The 24,593-nt window shown below is 36.8% G+C and overlaps 1 protein-coding gene across 1 annotated transcript in view; it reads left to right on the top strand.

Moving 5' to 3' along the window:
• Positions 1-24,080, top strand: part of LOC136250802 (uncharacterized) — a 34,823-nt gene extending 10,743 nt beyond the window's left edge. Inside the window, exons 3-16 of the mRNA XM_066043101.1 lie at positions 1,190-1,351; positions 4,532-4,621; positions 4,820-4,882; positions 6,643-6,670; positions 9,332-9,370; positions 18,409-18,577; positions 18,630-18,677; positions 18,727-18,783; positions 18,838-18,898; positions 19,985-20,089; positions 20,355-20,432; positions 21,345-21,454; positions 23,542-23,704; positions 23,904-24,080. Coding sequence (XP_065899173.1) covers positions 1,190-1,351; positions 4,532-4,621; positions 4,820-4,882; positions 6,643-6,670; positions 9,332-9,370; positions 18,409-18,577; positions 18,630-18,677; positions 18,727-18,783; positions 18,838-18,898; positions 19,985-20,089; positions 20,355-20,432; positions 21,345-21,454; positions 23,542-23,704; positions 23,904-24,065 — 1,335 coding nt within the window. The 3' untranslated portion in view covers positions 24,066-24,080. The remainder of the gene's footprint in view (positions 1-1,189; positions 1,352-4,531; positions 4,622-4,819; positions 4,883-6,642; positions 6,671-9,331; positions 9,371-18,408; positions 18,578-18,629; positions 18,678-18,726; positions 18,784-18,837; positions 18,899-19,984; positions 20,090-20,354; positions 20,433-21,344; positions 21,455-23,541; positions 23,705-23,903) is intronic.
• Positions 24,081-24,593: the final 513 nt, after the last annotated feature.

Raw genomic sequence — 24,593 nt, 5'->3', positions numbered from 1 at the left:
AAAATTTGTAAGAGTCAATCCTTTAAATCTTTTATTGTGTCCTCTGGTGTGGTAGATGTCAGGGTTAGGAATAAGGAGATTGTCAGCATTTATATCGACCTGGCAGTTTATGATCTTATATAACATTATAGCCTTCTGTTCATTTCTACATCTGGTTAACGTGGGCCAGCTCAGGTTGGATAACATTTCAGTCACACTTGCGTACCGGGAATAATTGTTAGTTACAAATCTCGCTGCACGCTTTTGAACATTTTTGATGGTATCAGTGTCTCTCTGCATGTGGGGTGACCAGACAGTGCTTGCGTATTCTACTATAGGTTTAACAAGAGCCTTGTAACAATCACATTTGGTTTGGGGGGGGACTCTTGCTTATATTACATTGTAAAAAGCATTTTACATTATTGACTTTCTTGGTTATTTGTTTGATATGCTCTGACCAGGATAAATTTTATCAATAGTCACCCCTAAACACAAGTCATTAATAGAGCAAAGAAACAGTAGTGGAGCAAGCACCGTCCCCTGAGGAACGCCAGATGAGACGCTAGAGACATCACTTTTTTAACCATCAATTATTACACGTTGAGATGTATTCAAGGTAAAGTTCTTTATCCAGTCTAGTACATCTCCATAATTACCATAGTGATGAAGCTTGTGAAATAGGTGGTAATGGGACACTCTATCAAACGCTTTGGAGAAATTCAAAAATACCACATCAGACTGTTCTACTCTATTAAGTGTTTCAGCAAAGTCGTTAACTGTTAGTGTGAGCTGGGACTCACACAATCTTGATTGACGAAATTCATATTGTTGGTCGCATAAAATCCTATGGTGAGATAGATGGGTGAATATATGTGAGTACACTATGTGTTCCAGAATTTTAGAGCATATACAAGTTAAGGATACGGGTCTATAGTTATTAGGAGCAGCACGATTGCCCTTTTTGAAGATGGGTACAATATATGCTCTTTTCCAATCTGCAGATAATGAGCACTGATGTATGATTATCGTGTGTCCTGATAGTTATACCACAATTACTCAGGATAGAACTGATATATACACACTTTCCCTCAAGTGCTGCACACTCTTGGGAGTTATGTGCATATTCCAGTCATATCCCTTCTAAGTGTGTTGTATATACACATATATATCGTGTACCTACATGTGTATATGGTGGATGTTTCCGTTTCAGAAAATGGTTGGTGTGTGCAGCAAAAAAGAACTTGACCAGTTGGACACAATGTTACCACTTAACCCATCCACTGATGTGTGGAGGGAAGCTCAACCAGTGACAAAGATTACTGACTCTGTTTACCCATTTGATCTTGATGGGAAGAGACCAACTGTGATTGAAGTGAGATAAATGTAGAGTGTATTTATATACACACATGACTGGATTTGCAAGAACCCCACATGTTTGCACATTTTTGAATTCCAGTTTATTACATTCCATTCATCTAGAAAGCTGGTCAACCAAAGTTTCAGTCCTAGAAGCCATGAGCATTAGAAGCTACAGCACTACAAAGTGGTATCAACAGAAAGGTCAACTTATGCAGTAAAAATACTACAGGTGGTTAAATAAGTTGCAGTCTTACAGAGAAGCATAACTCACACCTTCATGTTCCCCATAAACAGGTAAATCCATTGCTGAATAAGTTAAATCCATTGCTAGGTAAGTTATGTCTCACAAGTCCTTCCTATGACCAGCACAAAGCCAAAACAGTGAGAAAATGATGAGAGTAAACCACACGTCCAACATGAGGTAAGCTAACACTCATATCTTGCGTCTATTTGGAAGCATTGATGAGACAAAGATTTTCAAACTCGTTCTGCTTTGGGGAAGATAATGATAACAAGGTTTTTGCTGTTAGCACCTTCCTTCATCGTGCTTTAAATCTGTGGACTTTTGTTGTTGTTGTTGTTGTTGTTGTTGTTATTTTACCCAGTTTGTTTAATGGATTCTACTGTAAATTAGAGTTGTGCATACAAGTGGGATTCTTTCATATCTGGTCACATATGTACTGTATACTTTAAGCAACCTGCTATATCAAGACACGTAGTAGAGGTGTCATGTAGCCAAGAAGTCAATGCACCACACCATGAGTATATTGACAGGAAGGAAGAAAACACAATTTCACACATGCTTAGTTCCATGCTCTCTTCTCCAAATGGAATGGTTTTTATGCTGCAAACACCCTCCACCTTCATACCAAGATTGCCCTGTGCATTCATGAAATACAAGTCCTCAAAGTTTGGCTTAATTTCTCCCCTTCAGTTTTGGGGGCTTAGATTTATCTTCTCTTTTTGTACACTTTACAAAAGCCTCAAAGGAACAGCTTGATTGCCTTGAAGTATGGTTTACTTTAAAGACATACTAAGGCTAATTCACATACAAAGTTTGGTGTAAATTTGATAGATGATCACAGAGTTATGTGTAATTGTTTGCAGTAAAAAAGACCAATAGTTTGTCATGCCTACAAGATAAATCATTTATGGGAATAACTTGAACACCAGTTTGTGTATAGGGTACCCATCATAGCTGAAACCTTTTGTGGATTGCAGCAATAGCTACCCAGTTTACAAGGAGAAAAGCAACTTGGTGTAAAATTATGGGGTTGAAATACTCTAATAGAACAGTCACCAAAATTTAAAAACTTGCATGAAAAATGTCTCCCAGGGTGCAAACCAGGGACCTCTATACCTATCTCTCCAACCCTTTATAGCTGAACCACTGTTGTCAGCTGATAAGCTCACTTAATTTCTACCTTATAAATGAATATTCTAGTACTCAATAGTGAATGTTTATAATATTGTAAATCTACCAATGGAGAATCTAGATTGTTCTAGAACATTCTGTGTGTGTTCTATTAGAAGTTCTGGAGTTTAGAATTAACAAATAGTAAAGTTTGCAATACAATATTTGTAACTTAACTTCTGTCTTCCATAATCATACGGTACAATAGTACTGTATAGTAGGAACCACAAAGGTGTGGGCGTGGCCCATGAAAAAACACCACCCAAAAACCAGCCTTACTTTTCCCTGACAACAATGAAGCAGTATTGGTTATTGGTTAGGTAAAACTAAGCCCAAACAAGCCTTCAGATCAACCAGAAACACTTTCAACAAGTTGTTATGAATTTTTTTAAATTATTAAGCGGAATTTTCTATTGACTGACTGAGTTAATTGACTGAGTAACTGACTGACTGTTACCTTCAGACAAGCATAACTTGGTAATGACTAAGGCTACAGGCTTGATTTTTTCACCATTCGACGTCGTTTCAGCCCAAGAGGTGCCTTTTGGCGTACCGCAGTACGTACAATGCATTCTTCATGGACTTACCAGTGTCCTTCTTTGTGTCCCATTCATCTTTGCTGACAGCGAAAGGTGTTAATTTGGTGGTAGCATATGATAGCTTCCCTTCGTAACGGAAATCGTCCATATTTTTCGTAGTGGCTACTTTGATTCCAGAGGTGATTTTTCGAACAGTTCTTGATTCGTAATGCTGTGTAATGGGTTGAACATAGCTGACAACAGATACTTCACTTTTCAGACGATAATTGATAACTGGAGCATGCGGCACCATTTCTTTCTTTTGATGCAGCATGCGTGGGTGGGTTCACCAGTCACAATAATTTTATTTTACAAAAAAAGTTAACAAAACGTACACAAAAAAAAATTGGAATTTTCAACTAGAGTAGGGACCATACCACATCGATAAAAAGTACTGAAACAAGCTGGAGTAGTGCAGGATAGTAAGACAATAAGAAGTGCCTACCGTGCATTTTTGTGTACTTGTTATCATTAATGTAGATAAGATAAATTCAACAAGGCCAAACTGGCTATGTGGGATATTTACAATTTAAAAAAAAGCTAAACTGTAAAAAAGTACAGCCTTACAGGTATTATTAAAATTTAATAACATTGCAGCTATTTCTTGGCTGCAACCTTTGATTTTACAACTTTTTTCACCCAGACTTTTGAAGGCCACAGTTTTCTTTACAACTTACATGAATACTAGTATCACAAACTTTCTCTTATATTAAAAAGTGCCATGCATGTCTTGGCTTGTATTGGAGGTTATTCATTAAGTCACAGATAATCTGGGATTTGAAACAGTGATGTCGTTTTGGACAGGGTATGACTTGTCCTGGTTATGGGTCCGGTAGTTAACAGTTTTAGCCTAAATTTATAAAACGTAATTTCCATAGAAATCTTCAATCATTGTTCATGCCTATAATTCTCCTAGTCCTTAGTAATAGTACCATTATAGTAGTGAATTGTGAGAAAACTGGCTACATTCATCCAATGCAGTACTAAAGAAAACTGTCAAGATAAGTTGCAATGGAACATTTAAAATATGCATAGCCAAACAAAAGCCTGACTGTATTACTGTGGGAATGATGACAACAGCTAAACACAATATCCTAACAGAACAATCTCAACCACTTAAGTGTATGACTGAGAGTTCTGTCAGAGTATTTATCATGTGATTATAAACCATTAAACATTACATGATGTATTTGTTATGTAGGTTGATCAAGTATACAAGGTAGCTCTTGGTGTTCTACTCAATCCTGTTAACAAGGAATACCAGAAAGAAATGGAGCCATATGTCATTCAAGTATGTGGTCTCAAACATGTAGCTAATACTTACAGTATTCCATAGCGTTAATATACATGCATACATTTTGTAGTTGATTGTGAAATGTTGTGATCATTCTAGAACCAGAATTATCACTCCTCAGAATTATAAACTGTAATGTATATACAAACTTGGTATAGTGAGTGTATATCCTAGCAACGTATTGTGTATGTTCAGATGTTTGGCAAGACTATGGAAACAACTGAAAGATTAAAGAGCGCAGTAAAAGTGGACAAAATGGTTAGTCTCTATATTGTATTTAAGACTAGTCTGTATATAGTGAATCAAACATGTTTGTTGGTATCTCATTGCTACATTTTGCTTCCTCCCCTCCCTCACATTTTGTATAGTGATTTATGAATAAAGATTTGCATGATACAGTATTCATATTCACACAATGGCCGATGTTGATAGCAAATCAGATTTCTTTATTTGCTCAGTTTCTACAGTCTTTTGTCTTGTTATTACAGTCAGTAAAATTAAACAACATAAAATTTGTTGGGTTCTCCAGAGGTTTAGGGAACTCCTTTAGATTCACTTACTACTTGTAACATTGAGAAGGAAATTGAGACTCACACAATCAGAGATTCAGGATGTTTTACATCTCTATGTGGTTTCTTTCTCACTTTATATACATATCAAAATCAGTTTAGTAGTATTATTTGAACAATGATTTAGGTGTAAAAATCAGATGTTCTCTAATAACACAGTCAGGCAATATTAACTATTCTAATATATTAAAAATTTTAAAATGAAGTAGGGATCCAAGCAATAAAAAGTAGTGAAACAAGAGATGAATGATGGTAGTTATTACAGCATAGCTCAGTGGGAAATCCCTACTTTGGCATGGTATAGCAATTATTTAGTGTTCAATGCCAAAGTAGGGATTTCCCACCGAGCTATGCTGTAATAACTACCACCCTTCATCTCTTGTTTCACTACTTTTTATCGCTTGGATCCCTACTTCATTTTAATATACTAGTTTGTTTAGTTTTTTGTTAAGGCATACAGCCAGCTATAAACATGTGACTGTTCTATTAGGGTGACTGCTGTATTAAAGTATCTCGAGTCAGCCTGCAAAGATGTGTGCTTGCCCAAAAGGGGCGTGGTCATCGTGGTTTCGATCGATTATTAGACTATATCAAGTCAGTCTTCCAACTTGAAGGTGTGTGGTCACTGAAATACAGCTAGCGTAAAAGGGGTGTGTCATTGTGGTTTCAATTGATAGATCGATAATGCGTATAATAAAGAATGGGCGTGATCTTGTGAGCTATCTAGTACTGGTGCCTCCGTACAGTAGTGCGTAGTCTAACCCGCACCTTAAATAATCTTGTGGCGTCTATTATGCTGCTTAGAGAAAGTATTGATATGGAAAATTAATGCCTCAATATGGTTTCGTTGGATGAAGAAGAAGACAAGCAGCCTGATTGAAAAGACAAGGCGCAGAGGGCACACACTCGTCGGAACCCCAAAAGGCACATCCCACTAGTGAGTTTGTTATTGTGGCGTAAAATGGTGGCCGTACACTGCTTCGTTTGGCCTCTAGGCTTGTGACTATGGTCAGGCAGTCAGTCTAAAATTCAAGTTTTGGCGATTTTTAAAAATTCTATATCCGGCCACCTGTAATCCGTAAAGGTGATTTTCATCTCGTAAGTTATCTCTAGGAAGCTTTTTAAAGGCGGAATTTTGGGCGGCACATGAAAAATTCACCAGGATCCCTACTTAAATGGTACGACCGTACCGTTTGATAGTTTAATAGAACAGTCAATCACTTACGTAACTGCAGTGGATTTTAAAATTTCTTCATACGCCTGTAATAAGCCAATTAACTGATGTTTTATCAATAAATTGGACTCTCAAACGGTATGTGTATGTTGTATATGTCATTTGTAAGAACATTATTAGTACACTAAATTCATCTATTTGTGCTGTTCAGATGACAGTGTTAGTTGGCTTATGAATTTTATGCATTATGTCTTCTTTTTTTTTTACTTTTACAGCCAACTGATTTTAAACTGCATGTAGTGTGTAAGTTGTGATAGAGTCATTTAAGTAACACGCTATAGTTTAGTAGACCACATTTGTGTGTAATAATATGTATTAAGTAATTTAATGATGTATTTTGCACGTATGCATTTACATACTATCTCTTTAATTCTACATACAGTTAATCCTAAACACTCGCCATTACTCTTCCATGACAGACATAGCAAACATTATTTTAATGTGCATTTGTATTTTACTTTAGTCAATGAAACTTGATTAGGAGTTTTAGTTATACCATGGTTGCGAGTGATTTTGCTGATGTATACATAAACCCAAAAGCCTGAGGGCCACAGACCCCGAGGGCTAAGGGTGTATACTGTATATCAGCAAAATTTGACACAGTCATGGTATAAGTGATCTAGGCACACTCACCTGAAAGAACTAACAAGTACCCTGTTTGTTTTATACATCAGTGTCTGATGATCGATAGTGGTTTTAATAGCATGGGATAATTGCAGCCCTCAGAATGTTAGTCATATGTCATTTTGCTTCTGCACACAATGCCAGAAAAATTAAGGTCATTGCTATCTAGTTTAGAGAAATAGGAATTCACAAAAAATGCAGGAACATGTGGGGTATTGCAGATTCAGTCAAATTTGCATGTACACTATTGCTGTATTGTTTTAACTATAGATGAATAAAAATTGGAAATTTTAAAATAAGAATAGGGATCGCTGAAAAAAGCCACAAAACAAGAAGGGATTGCTGGGGTGGTAATGTAAACCACAAATCCCTATTTTGACTCTGTCATAAATCTTTACTTACATGCTCTGTCATTTTGAGGTGAGTCAAAATAGGGATTTGTGGTTTACATTACCACCCCAGCGATCCCTTCTTGTTTTGTGGCTTTTTTCAGCGATCCCTATTCCTATTTTAAAATTTCCAATTTTTATTCATCTAGTTTGTGTACTTTTTATTAATTCAGTAATGGATTATGAAGAAGACTGTTGTGAATTGTGCATTCTGCATAGTAACACCGTCAACATTTCAGTACACACATGAAACTGATCAAATTGCAATGTGCATACAGACTGAGAGTCTCCTAATATGAGCTACAATACTGGTGCCTTTAATAGCTGTCAAATTCAGTGCAAGGATTGTTGTTATACACTTGACTGCATTATACATCAGGGTGAACTCCCTTCAGACTGGAATAGGGCATACGTAACACCAGAAAGGCCCGCGTACTAATCTGCATAGTAACACCGTCAACATTTCAGTACACACATGAAACTGATCAAATTGCAATGTGCATACAGACTGAGAGTCTCCTAATATGAGCTACAATGTACATTACTGGTGCCTTTAATAGCTGTCAAATTCAGTGCAAGGATTGTTGTTATACACTTAACTGCATTATTAGAGTATTTACACGACTGTTCTATTAGAGTATTTAATCTGGATAACCCGCCCACGTACAATAATCACGGAGCGTAAAAAACCACCTTGCAACAAAGTCATCAGCCCAGATTAAGCTTCCTGGCCTATATTGAGTTTAATAAAGACAGATTCTATTAGCCACAAGAAGCACACGCCAAAAAACTTAACTGTGAGCGTGATCTTGTATGGCTCCTTGAGCGTAATGGCATTTTGGCAAGAAGAAACAGCCCGGTTTGGGCTGTTTCCATCCGAAAACGAAATCAAAAATAGGTCATGGACACACGCAATGACCCATTCAGCAAGCCTTGCTACTTTTTATCCCAGGATTCTCCTTGTAAACTTCGCTATGCCTGTGAAAGAAGAATAATAAGAATAATAATAATATTATGAATAATAATATGAACAAACAGGCATATTTCAGTTTTGTCTGAAATACACATACTGTTTCCTTTTCACTTGATACTTACTAGTGGACCTATACTCATTGCAAAGAACCACCAGAGGGTTGTTTTGAGTTGAAGGATGCTTTTTAAGGTGGTTTTTAGATGTGCGTTCTATTAGGATTTTTGCAAAAAACATGGGCGATCCCTATTATGAACCCACTATCGTGGTTCATGATCACTTTGAAAAGGCTTTGATTGAAGCAGTCTTCACCATTGTTAAGCTACATGTGGCACAGGATCCCAGTGGATATTTAGCATACAAAGTCAAATAATTTATCCTGTACTTGTAATTGTACCATTACAATTTTACGTATGCAGTAAAGTGCAAAACATAAGATAAGCAATTACTGTATTAATTCGTGTGCTTAATGAATAATGTTTACTGCCCTCATTTTTCTTCAAAACACAAACTAGTGATCAGGCTAGATTTAAGCTTGCAGTGATTTTTATCAGTTATTTAAGTTAACGATAGAAGCTAGCTGTAGTGTTAAATACAGTCCAGACTGGTTGTTAATATGTCTTATGTCATAAGTTTATCAGCATTTCTGACACAAAAACAAACATTGCACACTGGATATGTCAGATGATAGCCACTATTGGCAATTTCTTGTTCTATCTGCCATGAATGTAACAAGATATGTGAATTTTTGCATGATTTAGTAGTGATGCAAGTTTGTCTAAGAGAGCAAAGGAAGGGTATGCCCACCACTTATGACATAGCTGTGTGTATGGTACAGTCATAATGCTTATGGTAGGAGTTTTATGTGTGTATGCATGAGTGAGTGCTATGATTATATTGGATATGCATAATTTTTATTAGTGGTTGGAGGTAAAGACTTGGTTTCCCAGAATCCAAGTGGTAAGTTCATTGTAGCACACATGTTTTTTTGTTTTTTTTGTTATTGTTTGTTTACAAGTGGAAAGAAATGTAGGAATAGTAGTGGGGAGCATTACAATAAAAAGTAAAGCAACTAGGGGAGATCATCACTTGACATGTAAATCCTACCTTTAGCCATGCTGCTGATTTACCGAAATTTATAGGAATTAAATTTGCACATCAGGTAATGATTTCTTCACTTTTTATTGTAGTGGTCCTATTAGGTTGCAGAATTCCTTCCACTTGTTTGTCTACTTTTTATATCCAATCATTGAAAGTAGTGATGCACCAATACCGATACTTGTCGGCCCTATTTTGGTAGTATTGGACTGGTATCGGTAAAGCTATAAATGTCCGATACCAACCGATACCTTGTATGGCGTCATCTAATTGCTTTTCAAGATGGCGACATAGCATGTCGAACAGAGTTGAGCACAAGCTGATATAAGCCATGAATTCTTTGAAAGAAGCCAGCCATTAGCATTATTGGGGCGAGCCTGAGCGAGCCCCACACTAGGGAGTCAGCAGTGTAATGGACACATTTACGATAAATTACTATATAAAGCGGATTCCTTACATGTGCTTCCAGACCATTCTCCTTATACGGTGTGCGTAGTCCATACAAGTGTGTGTAATTGTCCATTCCACCAAGAACTTAACGCGTAGATTACTGCTTAGCCATATTTGGTATGTGTAATGGTTCATTTCACAGAGGAGTTAACAGCGTAAACTACTGCTTGCCATATTTGGTATGTGTAATGGTTCATTCACAGAGGAGTTAACGACGTAGTTACTGCTTAGCCATATTTGGTATGTGTAATGGTTCATTCACGGAGGAGTTAACGGCGTAGACTACTGCTTAGCCATATTTAGTATGTGTAATGGTTCATTTCACGGAAGAGTTAATCCATATTTGGTATGTGTAATGGTTCATTTCACGAGAGCTATCGGTGTAGATTACTGTTATGCCATGTGAGCGATGTCTGGCCACGTGTAACTATTCAGTGGATACGGAGGAACGTCTTCGATGTAGGAGGAAGCAGTACAGGCTCAGAAGGGATGCAGAAACTCCTAAAGAGGCAGAAAGGAGAAGGCATAGAAACCGTGAATATATGCGGCATCGAAGAGCTGCAATGACGTGAAAAGAGGTGGTTAAAGTAGCAGATCAAAGACTTGACCTTATCAACACCTATCATACCATCAATGAAAGGTTTGCAGATGTGTACATAGTGATTTTGCACAGGCTATATTGATTCTTAGACACTCTCCGCTATAAAATATTATGAACTCTTTATACAATTCCAGAATTCCTCACATTGTTTCAGTAGCCATCAGTACTTCAAAAATATACACTCAGGCTCGCCCCACGATGCTGTTAGCATCTGTCTAGTTAGTATAATGGAAATAGCTTTAAACCACAAAATAAAGAATCATTGAAGCCATAAAATAATTTTTATCCTTTGTTTGATGGGTTTATGAAATTAGCAAAATGTGTTTAGTATCAACTACTATTGCTGTTTTTGTAAGTAATGCCTCAGTGTGGCAAAGTATCAGTATTGGATCGGTATCAGCCATTTCCATCTAAAATTTTTTTATATATATTAATGAAAATTATTTTTTAATCTCTGGCCCTAATGGCACTCCAATACAGAGTACATTTCCATCTAAAATGTACTCTGTATTGGATTGGTAGTGAAAATATGGTATTGCTGCATCACTACTATATGATACTTGAGAGAACTTCTATTTTTTGTTAGCCAAGCATTTTCTTGTACAACTTAAAAGCAATTAACAAGCCATGCGTGATTAGCATTGTATTGTACGACTTGATTCAGTCTACTCCTTATGTGTTAATAGTGAAATATGTGATGCCCCATCCTGATGCTTGTTCGAGCTAATCATGTAAGAGGGCTTGTCCTGAAATCACTGAGCTGCATCATGTTTATATGAATAATGTTAGGGTGAAACCATTGGCAATTTGGACCACAAATCAATGCTTCCTGCAGGAGCCATGGCCACTGATTGAAAAAGAAAGAAATGTAACGAGGTTGAACTATACTGCATACAGTCTTCCTCCTTCAGAATACTGAAAGGCACTTCTCAAATCAATTAATTCTCTGTGAAAGAATTAGGTGCATAGCTCTCCTGTAGCGCTGTCTGAATACCAGCGATTGAGTCAGTCAGTTAGTCTATAATTTATATTTCAAAACAATCTATACTATAACTTACTGGGATTGTTTCAAATGTTTATATAGACTGGATTTTAGTGAACCAATATGTCTGTATCATTGTGTTTAATTTGTAAGGTTGACTTTTGGTGGAGTTTATTTGGCAGGAAATTGCAAACCTTCATCTTCCAGTACTTCTGTACGTGTGATATGTGTGTTTAAACACTATCGTGTAACAATGCTAAAAAGTGCAGTTTATTTTTGCTAGGGCTGTACAAAAAATCAGTATTTTTTTGGTGCCAACATTGCATGTATTGGTAAAATTTGTTATCCATAGCATATATATTTGTACCTCTTTACACCTCTGAATTTTCCAGCAGACTATACAGCACACACAGAATCACACTATACAACTATTATTATACCTCTACCATGCACTAACCATTCAGCTATGGTGCCTGCATCCATAAATGCCCAAATTTTAAAACACCCATAACTTTCTTCTAGATAAACATTATCTAATCCAAAACAGCCAAGCTGTAAAAAAAGTGTGCGGCCCTCAGAAAGGCTATGGTGAAAAAAGATGTGAAATCCAAGGTGGCGGCCAAGAAATGGCTGTGATGGTAGGTTAATGGTAAAAATTTTAATAATGACAATTCAGGTAAATTTTGTGAAGCGGCACAAAAATTCACCTGAATTGTCGTTATTAAAATTTTTACCATTAACCTACCATCACAGCCATTTCTTGGCCGCCACCTTGGATTTCACATCTTTTTTCACCATAGCCTTTCTGAGGGTCGCACACTTTTTTTACAGCTTGGCTGTTTTGGATTAGATTTCATTTCTTTTTGTATTTATATACCCCAAAGCCGGCCTATGGCCAGCTTTGGGACTTTTTTAACCTATGTTTTTTTTCTTTACTACAGGAAGAAGAAAAGATGAAGTAGATGTACTTTAAATATTTTATCAGTAAATGTACAAATTATATATATGTGACCGGATTTGCGAAAAGGGGTCTTCCACACACATCCAATTTACGAACTTTGGCAGTTCATAATGTCAGATAGGAAAATAGTATTGCCTTGAAATTTGGACAGTGATGAGTAACAACATAGGTTAATACATGAACAAAATTTCAGGTTAGTGTCTTCTTTGAGCACAAAGGTATGGTCATTCAAGTTCATAGAATTGGATGTGTGTGGAAGACCCTTTTTCGTAAATCCGGTCACATATAATACATATGTGACCGGATTTGCGAAAAGGAGCCTTCCACACATCCGATTTGCCAACTTTGACAATTGATAACTTCAGATTGGAAAGAGCTATTGCCTTGAAATTTGGGCAGTGGTGATTTCTTTGCAGCTGAACTCTCTACATGATGGTTTCTTTGTAGCTGAACTCTCTACAAGGTAATTTCTTCTAGCTGATCTCTCTACAGGGAGATTTGTTTGTAGCTGAACTATCTACAAGGTAACTTCTTCTAGCTGATCTCTCTACAGGGTGATTTGTTTGTAGCTGAATTCTGTACAGGTGATTTGTTTGCAGCTGAGCTCTTTACAGAATGGTTTCTTTGTATCTGAACTCTCTACAAGGTAACTTTTCTAGCTGATGTCTCTACAAGGTGACTAGTTTGTAGCTGAACTCTCTACATGGTGGTTTCTTTTTGTAACTGAACTTTCTACAAGGTGACTTCTTCTAGCTGATCTTTCAATAGGGTGATTTGTTTGTAGCTTCACTCTCTACAAGGTAACTTATTCTAGCTGATCTCTCTACAGGGAGATTTGTTTGTAGCTGAACTCTCTACAGGTGATTTGTTTGTAGCTGAATTCTGTACAGGTGATTTGTTTGCAGCTGAGCTCTTTACAGAATGGTTTCTTTGTAGCTGAACTCTCTAAAAGGTAACTTCTTCTAACTGATCTTTCTACAGGGTGATTTGTTTGTAGCTGAACTATCTACAAGATAATATCTTCTAGCTGATCTCTCTACAGGGTGATTTGTTTGAAGCTGAATTCTGACCAGGTGATTTGTTTGCAGCTGAGCTCTTTACAGAATGGTTTCTTTGTAGCTGAACTCTCTACAAGGTAATTTCTTCTAGCTGATCTCTCTACAGGGAGATATGTTTGTAGCTGAACTCTCTACAAGGTAACTTTTCTAGCTGATGTCTCTACAAGGTACTAGTTTGTAGCTGAACTCTCTAAATGGTGGTTTCTTTGTAACTGAACTTTCTACAAGGTGACTTCTTCTAGCTGATCTTTCAATATGATGTTTTTTTTGTAGCTTCACTCTCTACAAGGTAACTTCTTCTAGCTGATCTCTCTACAGGGAGATTTGTTTGAAGCTGAATTTTCTAAATGATGGTTTCTTTGTAGCTGAACTCTCTACAAGGTAATTTCTTCTCGCTGATCTCTCTACAGGGAGATTTGTTTGCAGCTGAACTATCTACAAGGTAATTTCTTCTAGCTGATCTCTCTACAGGATGATTTGTTCGTAGCTGAATTCTGTACAGGTGATTTGTTTGCAGCTGAACTCTTTACAGAATGGTTGCTTTGTAGCTGAACTCTCTAAAAGGTAACTTCTTATAACTGATCTTTCTACAGGGAAATTTGTTTCTGGCAGAATTTTCTACAGGGTGATTTCTTTGCAGCTGAACTCTCTACATGGTGGTTTCTTTGTAGTTGAACTCTCTACAAGGTAATTTCTTCTAGCTGATCTCTCTACAGGGAGATTTGTTTGTAGCTGAACTATCTACAAGGTAACTTCTTCTAGCTGATCTCTCTACAGGGTGATTTGTTCATAGCTGAATTCTGTACAGGTGATTTGTTTGCAGCTGAGCTCTTTACAAAATGGTTTCTTTGTAGCTGAACTCTCTACAAGGTAACTTCTTCTAGCTGATCTCTCTACAGGGTGATTTGTTTGTAGCTGAACGCTCTACAAGGTAACTTCTTCTAGCTGATCTCTCTACAGGGAGATTTGTTTGTAGCTGAACGATCTACAAGGTAACTTCTTCTAGCTGATCTCTCTACAGGGTGGTTTCTTTGTAACTGAACTTTCTACAAGGTGACTTCTTCTAGCTGATCTTTCAATAGGATGATTTGTTTGTAGCTTCACTCTTTACAAGGTAACTTCTTCTAGCTGATCTCTCTACAGGGAGATTTGTTTGAAGCTGAACTTTCTAAATGATGGTTTCTTTGTAGCTGAACTCTCTACAAGGTAATTTCTTCTAGCTGATCTCTCTACAGGGTGATTTGTTTGTAGCTGAACGATCTACAAGGTAACTTCTTCTAGCTGATCTCTCTACAGGGTGGTTTCTTTGTAGCTGAACTCTCTAAAAGGTAACTTCTTCTAACTGATATTTCTACAGGGCAATTTGCTTGTGGCAGAACTTTATACAAGGTGATTTCTTTGCAGCTGAACTCTCTACATGGTGGTTTCTTTGTAGCTGAACTCTCTACAAAGTAATTTCTTCTAGATGATCTCTCTACAAGGTGATTTGTTTGTAGCTGAACGATCTACAAGGTAACTTCTTCTAGCTGATCTCTCTACAGGGTGATTTGTTTGTAGCTGAATTCTGTATAGGTGATTTGTTGCTGCTGAGCTCTTTACAAAATGGTTTCTTTGTAGCTGAACTCTCTAAAAGGTAACTTCTTCTAACTGATCTTTCTACAGGGCAGTTTGTTTGTGGCAGAATTTTATACAGGGTGATTTCTTTGCAGCTGAACTCTCTACTTGGTGGTTTCTTTGTAGCTGAACTATGTACAAGGTAATTTCTTCTAGCTGACCTCTCTACAGGGTGATTTGTTTGTAGCTGAATTCTGTATAGGTGATTTATTTGCAGCTGAGCTCTTTAAATAATGGTTTCTTTGTAGCTGAACTCTCTCAAGGTAACTTCTTCTAGCTGATGTCTTTACAGGGTCACTAGTTTGTAGCTGAATTCTCTACATGGTGGTTTCTTTGTAACTGAACTCTCTACAAGGTAACTTTTTCTAGCTCATCTTTCTACAGGGTGATTTATTTGTAGCTGAATTCTGTACTTGGTGATTTGTTTGCAGCTGAGCTCTTTAAAGAATGGTTTCTTTGTAGCTGAACTCTCTACAAGGTAACCTCTTCTAGCTGATGTCTCTACAAAGTCACTAGTTTGTAGCTGAGCTCTCTACATGGTGGTTTCTTTGTAACTGAACTCTCTACAAGGTGACCTCTTCTAGCTGGTCTTTCTACAGGGTGATTTGTTTGTAGCTGAACTCTCTACATGATGGTTTCTTTGTAGCTGAACTCTCTACAAGGTAACTTCTTCTAGCTAATCTCTCTACAGGGAGATTTGTTTGTAGCTGAACTCTTTACATGATGGTTTCTTTGTAGCTGAACTCTCTGCAAGGTAACTTCTTCTATTGATCTCTCCACAGGGCGATTTGTTTGTAGCTGAACTCTCTACATGGTGGTTTCTTTGTAGCTGAACTCTACAAGGTGATTTTTTCTAGCTGAACTATCTCTTTCCATAGTTGCATGAACTCCCTACAAGGTAACTTCTTCTAGCTGATCTCTCTACAGGGTGACTTGTGTGTAGCTGATCTCTATACAGGTTTCTTGTTTCTAGCTGATCTCTTGAATTCTCTTCAGGGTGACTGCTTTATTAGGATGACTGCTCTATTAGAGTATCTCGATCTCGCACTTGCTGCACCAAGTTGGATTTCGTGTTATAACTCCGTGGCTTTAAGTCTGATTCTTCTACACCATTGATGAGCCTTTCTAAGATGATTACTCCATCTGTACAACGATTTTCAAAGCATTAACCCAAGCGGTTTATCTGGTAGGCGTGGCAAGCAGTCGTTTTTTTATTAACCAATCTCGATTGCGTAATTGTTACACACTGTTGGTTTTTTCGTTGTATCTTCCTGGTTTTTATCTCGATTTCTTTCAAACCACAAAAGGTTTGAGGTTCAATAGTTAACCTATTCACCCACCGATTTTCAGCTTCTTCCCATACGCGGTTTACCCTGTAGGCGTGACAACATATTGGTGTTATTTTTCGTGAATAATCGCTCATAACTCTTTGCCTGTTTATCGTATTCCAACCAAAGTTGGTACCGAGATGCGCCGTTATATCCCCCTTCTGTGTGCTAAATTTCAGGGCAATCGGATATTGCGTTTGCGTTTTATAGCAGTTTTAAGTGTGCGACAAGAAAAAGAAGAAGAAAAAAAACCCGAAGAAACTGAGCCAATTTTTGAAGTCGCATATCTCGGGAACGCGCGAAGCGATTTCACTCAAATTTGGAATGTGGAGTGCTGCAGGTGGAGGGCATGTCCACAGCAAAAATCGGCTTGTTTCATCAAGGAAGCACAGAGCTACGGAGGTGCGAAAATTGCGTTTACTTTCTTCCTGTCAATATACTCACGGGTGTTACGCGCCGGCTTCTTGGGCCGCACGACACACTACCGTGTGTCTTGATTACATCATAGTTGGAAACCAAGTGGTAACTAACTTGACTTATAACATACTTGAAGGGTAAAGTCATGACACACACCCTGGAGGCGTGGTTGATTAAACATCAAATATACATTTTGAGATATTTCTGTGTTACCATAAATCTCAAGGTGCTATCCTTTCTTGCTCAGATTCCCCTTCATATCACACAACTTTTCACAGAAGATATTTTACATACAGAACAGTAGCCTTGATTTATGACAGTTTCAGTCACATTCACATCATTTTTATGAAAAGAAATTTCAAGCAGCATACAAAAGCTATTGACTTACAATAAAGATCACAAGAATTTCTGTAAAATGTTCTTGAATCTCACAGAAGATATTTGTCTAACACAAAACAGTTGTACGTATAGAAGTAATTCCATGGAGTTTGAAAGGTCTTTTTTCCTCTTCCATCTCACGCGTAATTGACAAGATTCATTTTGCATTGATCGCATTTTTGTCTTGCTCTGCCATTTTATTAAGCTGCAATCACGTAATACTACATACTGCATGACGTGCCATGACGTGATGAGCCTTTTGAAGTTTATCCCAGCACTGTAGTGTAAACGGGGACGAAGTTACAGCAGGTTTTCTAAATATAAACAAAGAATTTAGATTTAAAACGATGTTTTAACACCTTACTATTGTTCAAGAAAGAACTCTTTGGTACTATCGCTATCACCAATCTATAAGGAATAAAATGGCAGTTGATGTGTGGAAATAGTGCAAGCGAGCATCAAGTTATAAGAATTTGAATGGAATAGTGTAAAATCTAATGCGTAAGTTTTGGGCATTTATGGACCATATGTTGTTTTATTTTTGTCTATGTAAAGAAAAGTAAAATACAACTAAACCACAAAATGCAATTTAAAAAGTAGTCAGTCACAAATTGCTATGATTAAGTGTTGAATCTATAGAGTTGTTCTAAACTGTTGCTGTGGTTGTATTCTTAGTTGGTGTTTATCCCATCTTTTGTCTGATGTATACATGTGTATAATACCGCTATTGGGATTAAACAGGTACATCATGCCACACTTCTGAAAAAATAGCACACTGTCATTTTTTTGATCATCCTTTTCTAATGAGAAACAGTCTGTGGCATACATGTACCAAATATAAGAAGTCTGAAATAGTGCAAGAAGGACTAAGTTAAGTACTGGGAGTATACATGTGTGGGTTCTATAATCTTATTGAAGCCTTCTTCATCACAAAGATTGTAGCCACCCTTTTTGATATTATTTCATAGTTATAGAACAGCCAAGTTCACACTTGATCTTTTCAAGTAACAGTATATGTAAAGTAAAAAATATGTCAGATATTTGCAAAGAATGTTAATAAATTTTTGCATCAATGTAAAACTATTCTATATGATTTTTTTTAATTCCAAAGCCAAGAGCAATTATTACTGCTTCATCACTATTGTCAAGTCTGAACATGTTGATATGATCAGATCTGCTAAACATGATGTGGTGAAGATTAATGAAACAAAACACCTAGGACTGAAGATTGAGCAGATCAAAGTTTCTCAAAAGCCAACATGGAACCAAGAGTTTGTATTGTAGGTTGAGAGAAAATGTGATGAGATTTAATCTTGTATGCCATACATATAGGCCACTGAGAAAAGGCACTAAAACTGAAATGATCTTCATTGAATTGTGGTGAGTGTATTTACCAATAAAGTGAATGCTGCCCAATGTATTGTATTAGGGATAGTGATGATGCTTCAGCTAAATCAAGAGAAACAGGTTTTAGTAAATTTGGAAGGTTAGACTGTTTGTATTTGATTCTTTCCAGTGATGTATTTATGTTTACTTTTAGATTCCTTAAGGAATTTGGTGATTCTGATAATTTCATGGGAAGAGCATTTATGCCATTATCAGTTAGTGAATGTTGTATAATTACTTGAATCATACATCTAGTGTGTCGTGCAGTCAAGAAAGCCAGCACGCCACATCGTGAGCATGTAGCTCTGTGCTCCCATCATTTTTGTATTGCAAATTCCCTCCACCTTCAGCACCCCACATACCAAATTTGAGCAAGATAGCGTAATGCTATTGTGAAATACAAGCCCTCAAAATTCGACATATTTTTTTTTGTTCTGGGGGGGGGGCTTAGATTGTTCTTTTCACACGCTTTACAATAAATGCAAATGTGTAACTCGATTTTCTTGAGCTTTGGTGCACTTCAAGAATATATATTGCAACAAAATCACGTATCAAGTTTGGTGCAAATCTGATAAATAGTCACAGAGCTATGAATGATTATTTGCAATAGAAAGGTTGACTTGTTGTCACGCCTACAGGGTAACCGCTTATGAGAATAACTAAAAAAATGATATGCGTACATCATAGCTCAAACCCTTTGCAGTTTTAAAAAAATCACATTGATAGCTATAGAGTTACAAGGGGAAAATCTAACAATTGTAAATGGCGGGGTCAGGATACTCTAATAGAACAGTCATTACAGGATAAAAGGTGCTTGAAAACACTTGTCAGTGTTCGAACCAGGGACCTCCATACTGAACATCCAAATTCTTAACCGCTGAGCCACTGCTATCACGGGTGACACCTCGCTTAATTTCTACTTTATAAATGAAAATAATAGTAAAAATTTATAGTTTCATAGCTCTACCAATGGAAAATCTAGAACATTCTATGTGTGTTCTATAAAAATCCTCAAAAAAAGTGCATTCTATTAGAGCATGCAAACGTAATCAAATTTTTTTTAATGCAAAGATTATTTAAAAACAAGAATACATTAATATAATAGAGGTAAAACAAAATTAAATGTCCCTAGGCCACGTTGGGGGTATTTAAAATGCGAAAAGAAATGAAATCCATGCAAGACAAGCAAGTTGTATACAGCTTGCCTGTTTTTGCATGGATACGTATATACATGAAAATTTTGTGTGATTTTTTTAGAAAGCCAAACATGATATTTTAAGTAAACGCGTGATGTTACCCAGGATATTGATCTGACTCAAAGAGAGAAGACATTAACACTTTATAGTCGTAACAAGAAGAAATCAATGGGACAAATTGTGATAAGAGTGAATCTTGTTGGAGAGAAGGTGTGTATTATGTATACATCTGTAGTGGTTTACTATATGTATGTGAATAAGCTAATGGCTACATTCCTAGAAACTTTACTTATTACTTTGCCTTAAGTTGTGTTGTATACATATTTACAGCTACACAGAGTTACGTAGTTATTCTACAAAAGTTTATCCTAAAAGCTAAATGTATGATAACCAGATAATATCAATAGCACATTACACTTCTAACTTGTACATTTGGTTACTTACAATCCATATCTCTATGCATGGTCACATTTAGCCTTCTGTGGATGAAGTTAAAGTGTTGAAGGATCATAGTCTACTTACTGCAACTGTACTGGATTTTGAATCACACATGGTATGAGTGTGGTGTGTTGATAGTTGTGTGTGTGTGTGTGTGTGTGTGTGTGTGTGTGTGTGTGTGTGAGCGCGCACATGCTCACATGCTCACACGTGTGTAATATTAGCCAACCACCAGTGATATGTCATTTTATGAATCATACATTAGCTTATAGCATTAGCTTCTGCTGAATTCATCAGTTATGTTAGGCAAAAAATTTAACAATGACAATTCAGGTGAATTTGTGTTGCCTTCTCCAAGGATTCAGCACCAAGTTCACCTGAATTGCCATTATTTAACCTACCATCATTGCTTTGGTATGCAATGAAAAAACTCCATTCAATAAAATTAACTCATGCACTATTGGATTCGCCTGTTTTTGTTTCGTTTTCGTACAACAAAAGGCATGTGAGTTATGGGTACTTATTCATGATGCAGTAGAAATAAGTTTACTATTGTCATTTCTTTGTTGGAATGGCTTTCTTCTTTGTCCGCACAGAGAAATACAGGCGATTGATGCATTTTCCAGTTTATGGTGAACAGGCTAAGCCAAGTCCCATCTTTGTAGCTTGTTTCAGTCATGAGTTATGTACAAGCCTGTAATTTGTTTTCCGTATTGTTGCTATATAAATCAAAATTAATGCTGTTCCAACTATCTAGCACTATAACTCCAAGACTATTCATTACAAAAGCTGAAACTTTCGTTGTCCACTCCCGTGTTACTATAGATAACAGAGACACAATAAAATGGAGTTCGAAGAATGTACAAAAATGACCAGTTTTTGCTCAGCTGGTCACATGAATTAGTTGCCATCTTGAATATAGATGGTTGTACATATACATTACTGTGCATGGTCAGTATGTGTGTTGTTGATTGATTGACGTCATGTTTTTATTAAAAGTAATCTTGTGATTGTATTTTATCCACAGACTGGAGAATATGCTGTTGGATGGAACACAAAGATTACACCACTTGGTTATAAACTGTTATCACTTAATGCTGTTATGAATGGGATAACTCCATTACAACAAGCCTCAATGTGAGTTTTACCTATCTTTGTACATTCTTATTTCCAGTTACTGTGCAATCAATGCAGTTAACCATAAAACAAATAATGTTTACACTGTATTATTGTATTACTTCAGATTGTGGCCAAGGTATTTAAGCCACTTTTTACCTTGGCCACTAAGTCAAGCTGACAACCATGTGCAGCTATACATAGTATTTGTATACAAAATGAGCATTTATGTATTACTTCCATGTTGCACCTCTGTGATATTTCCTCAACAAATTTTACAAAGAAAGGCCACAGGATACTCTTCATGTTAGCACTGTATATTATGTTATAGTTAAAGCACCGCCGCGCATGTGTATGCACGGGGGAGGAGGGGTGTTGAGAGGCTAATACAGCACGAGGTGAAGCCGAGTGCTGTATTTGCCTTGAGACACCCCTCGAGTGCTATATTTTTCATACACACAAGCATAGGCGGTGCTTTAACTGTTATATTGTACTTCCTGGTTGTCTGGCTCAGAGCGATTTTCTCTAGTACTCAAACCGCTGTGATTTTCGGTGATAAGAATACCAGTAAGTGGTTAACTAATCTATTTCTAGTCGTAGAACGAACTATTAGGATTAGTTTGGCTAGTTTTAGTGATTTACAATGTCATGCACGTGATCAATCGTGCTGTCTTAGTGGAGTCGTGTTTAAGAAGCTTCATGATCAGACGATCAGTAAGTGTTTATACTATCTATTCCTAGCCGTAGAACAAACTCATAAGATTAGTTTGGTTGGTTTTAGCGATTTACAGTGTGTTGTTTACGTAACATTCCACAATAAATTCTCCGCATACCTGTACTGTATTTGCCCAATTAAGTGCATAACTGTACTGTATGACTCATACAGTACAGTTATGTAGTTGATTAGTATTGTATGGACAATACGATATGCGGCATCGCTTTGATCCTCCTGCGCAAAGTACTATATACCGTATAAGCAGAAATTTTGGCATGGAATTAAATTTGGCGATTTGGCGAATGGTTACAAAATCGCCAAATTTAAATTTCGCCGTTTGTGTTTCTGTAATAATAATAATAATAATAATAATAATAATAGGTAAGCAATAGAATTGCACGCGTGTTGAGACCTGCTGAAAATCGAAGCTGTGTCCACTTTTGCTATTGTCATTCTCTTCTTGGCTGGTGGTTTGTGTGGCAAGTCTAGATTTCTTTTCAATGGCTTCGTCTGTTCGGCCTCTATGGGAGGGCCAGTCTTTACTAGCTGTTTAATTTTGTACATGTCGCAACTCTTAAATATAAGTAATTACAATACAACTTGTGAAATGGAGGATGAAAATTTATTCGATCCCGGCATATGCAGTAGCCATCACTGAGAAAGGAAGCGACGTGATTGGGCATAATATTCCACGCAAGATCTCTGCTGCGTCAGTGCTCCCTCTTCCTGGAACCTCAAAATTATCGACTCCGATCTTCAGTTTTCTTTCGCTTGATTTTATACCATAGCCGGTAGCCACATACACACTTTTTCACCACATGTAACTCCAGCTGGAATTCCATGTCGCTGAAAGGCTTGCTGATACACACATTTACACATAATAGCTACATTTCGCCAAATGCAATTTATCGAGAAATCGCCAAATGTTCAGCTCTCCAAAATTTCTGCTTATACGGTACTTAATTAAAACACTGCCGCATGTGTGTACGGAAAATACAGTACAAGGGGTGTGTGTCAAGAGCCTGATATAGTGTGACCTAAACCAAGTCCTATGTCACTCTCTGGGTGCCATAGTTTTTGTAGACACACTGAAAGCATAAGTAGTGTTTAAGTGTTTCTGATTTCTGATTTGTCCATTTCAGAATGTACCCTGTTATAGTGGTCTTTATCACCAACAACTATTGGACTGAGGAGGCAATACAGTAGATTAATTATTTACTGATCTATCCTAATAGAAATGAGAATTATACTACTGTAAATTGTTATACAATCTTCTGAAACTGCAAGTGTTCAATAATTATTTATCACATTATCTATCTCACATATAGGCAAGCATATTTGTATGCATGTGTACAACAATATATTATGGTATTGTGGTAATATTTTTGTATAGTCTATTCCCACTTCTACAATTATATGACAAACATGTCAACATGTCTATCATTGGATACTTTGGAGCTGTGAGAACAATTAAGCTACATAGGAACAAGCTGCCTGCAAGTTTTAGTGGATCTCATGATGAAATTGAACAAGCCACTAAAACATATCCAGATTGGGTAAGGTCAACCATACAATTGTTAAAGAAATACGTACTAATAAAAACATTCTATTTCATTTTGTGAGTATATATTGCCAGCACATTTGCGTACGTAGTGTGCAAGTATGTAGTATGTACATATATTTATAATTGTGATTCATTTACAAGTGAATGTGTTTGGAGTGTACTTGTGACTGGTGTATTTGTACCATATGTAGGTTCAGACACTATTAAGTTGCTTGAAAAAGCTGGATAGTACTTTGATTAAAGCATTAAGAAGACATCATCAGCTGTTCACTTTTACATCTGAAGATTCTATTGATTATCTAGTCCTACATGTTGAGTATGTTGAGTGCACTGTAGTATTGTGTACTATATAAAAGGGTGTGGCTTTAAAATCACGTCGGTTAAAGGCTGTTAAATCAGAGGTGGTAGTCAAAAAATGGCTGCAGCAATATTATTGCTAATAAATGCTAGTACATTTAAAATTGTTAATTTAAAAATAAAGTAGGGATCCAAATGATAAAAAGTAGTGAAACAAGGGATGAATGATGGTATTGTAACATAGCATTATGGGAAAAAGTAAGGAGTTTCTCACTGAGCTATGCTGTAATACCATCACTGCTTTTTATTGCCTGGATCCCTACTTCATTTTTAAAATTTTTAATGTACTAGTTTGTGTTATAGCTTTTAATGTACTAGTTTGTGTTATAGCTACAGCTTTGATATGCACATGCATGTGACTGTTTTATTAGAATATTGAACATGGCCGTTGTATTAGGGTGACTGCTTTTTTGGAGTAACTCAAGTAAGCCTCACCCAACTGGACTGTACGCAATATTCAGCGTGGTCATGACATGCTTTGTTTTTCACCATGCTACCAATAAAAGTATGTATTGCTATGTATA

Source organism: Dysidea avara, chromosome 3 (assembly GCF_963678975.1).
Source record: "Dysidea avara chromosome 3, odDysAvar1.4, whole genome shotgun sequence".
Taxonomy (NCBI): domain Eukaryota; kingdom Metazoa; phylum Porifera; class Demospongiae; order Dictyoceratida; family Dysideidae; genus Dysidea; species Dysidea avara.
The sequence above is the reverse complement of the archived record's forward strand: the minus strand, read 5'-3'. Positions and strand labels throughout refer to the sequence as shown.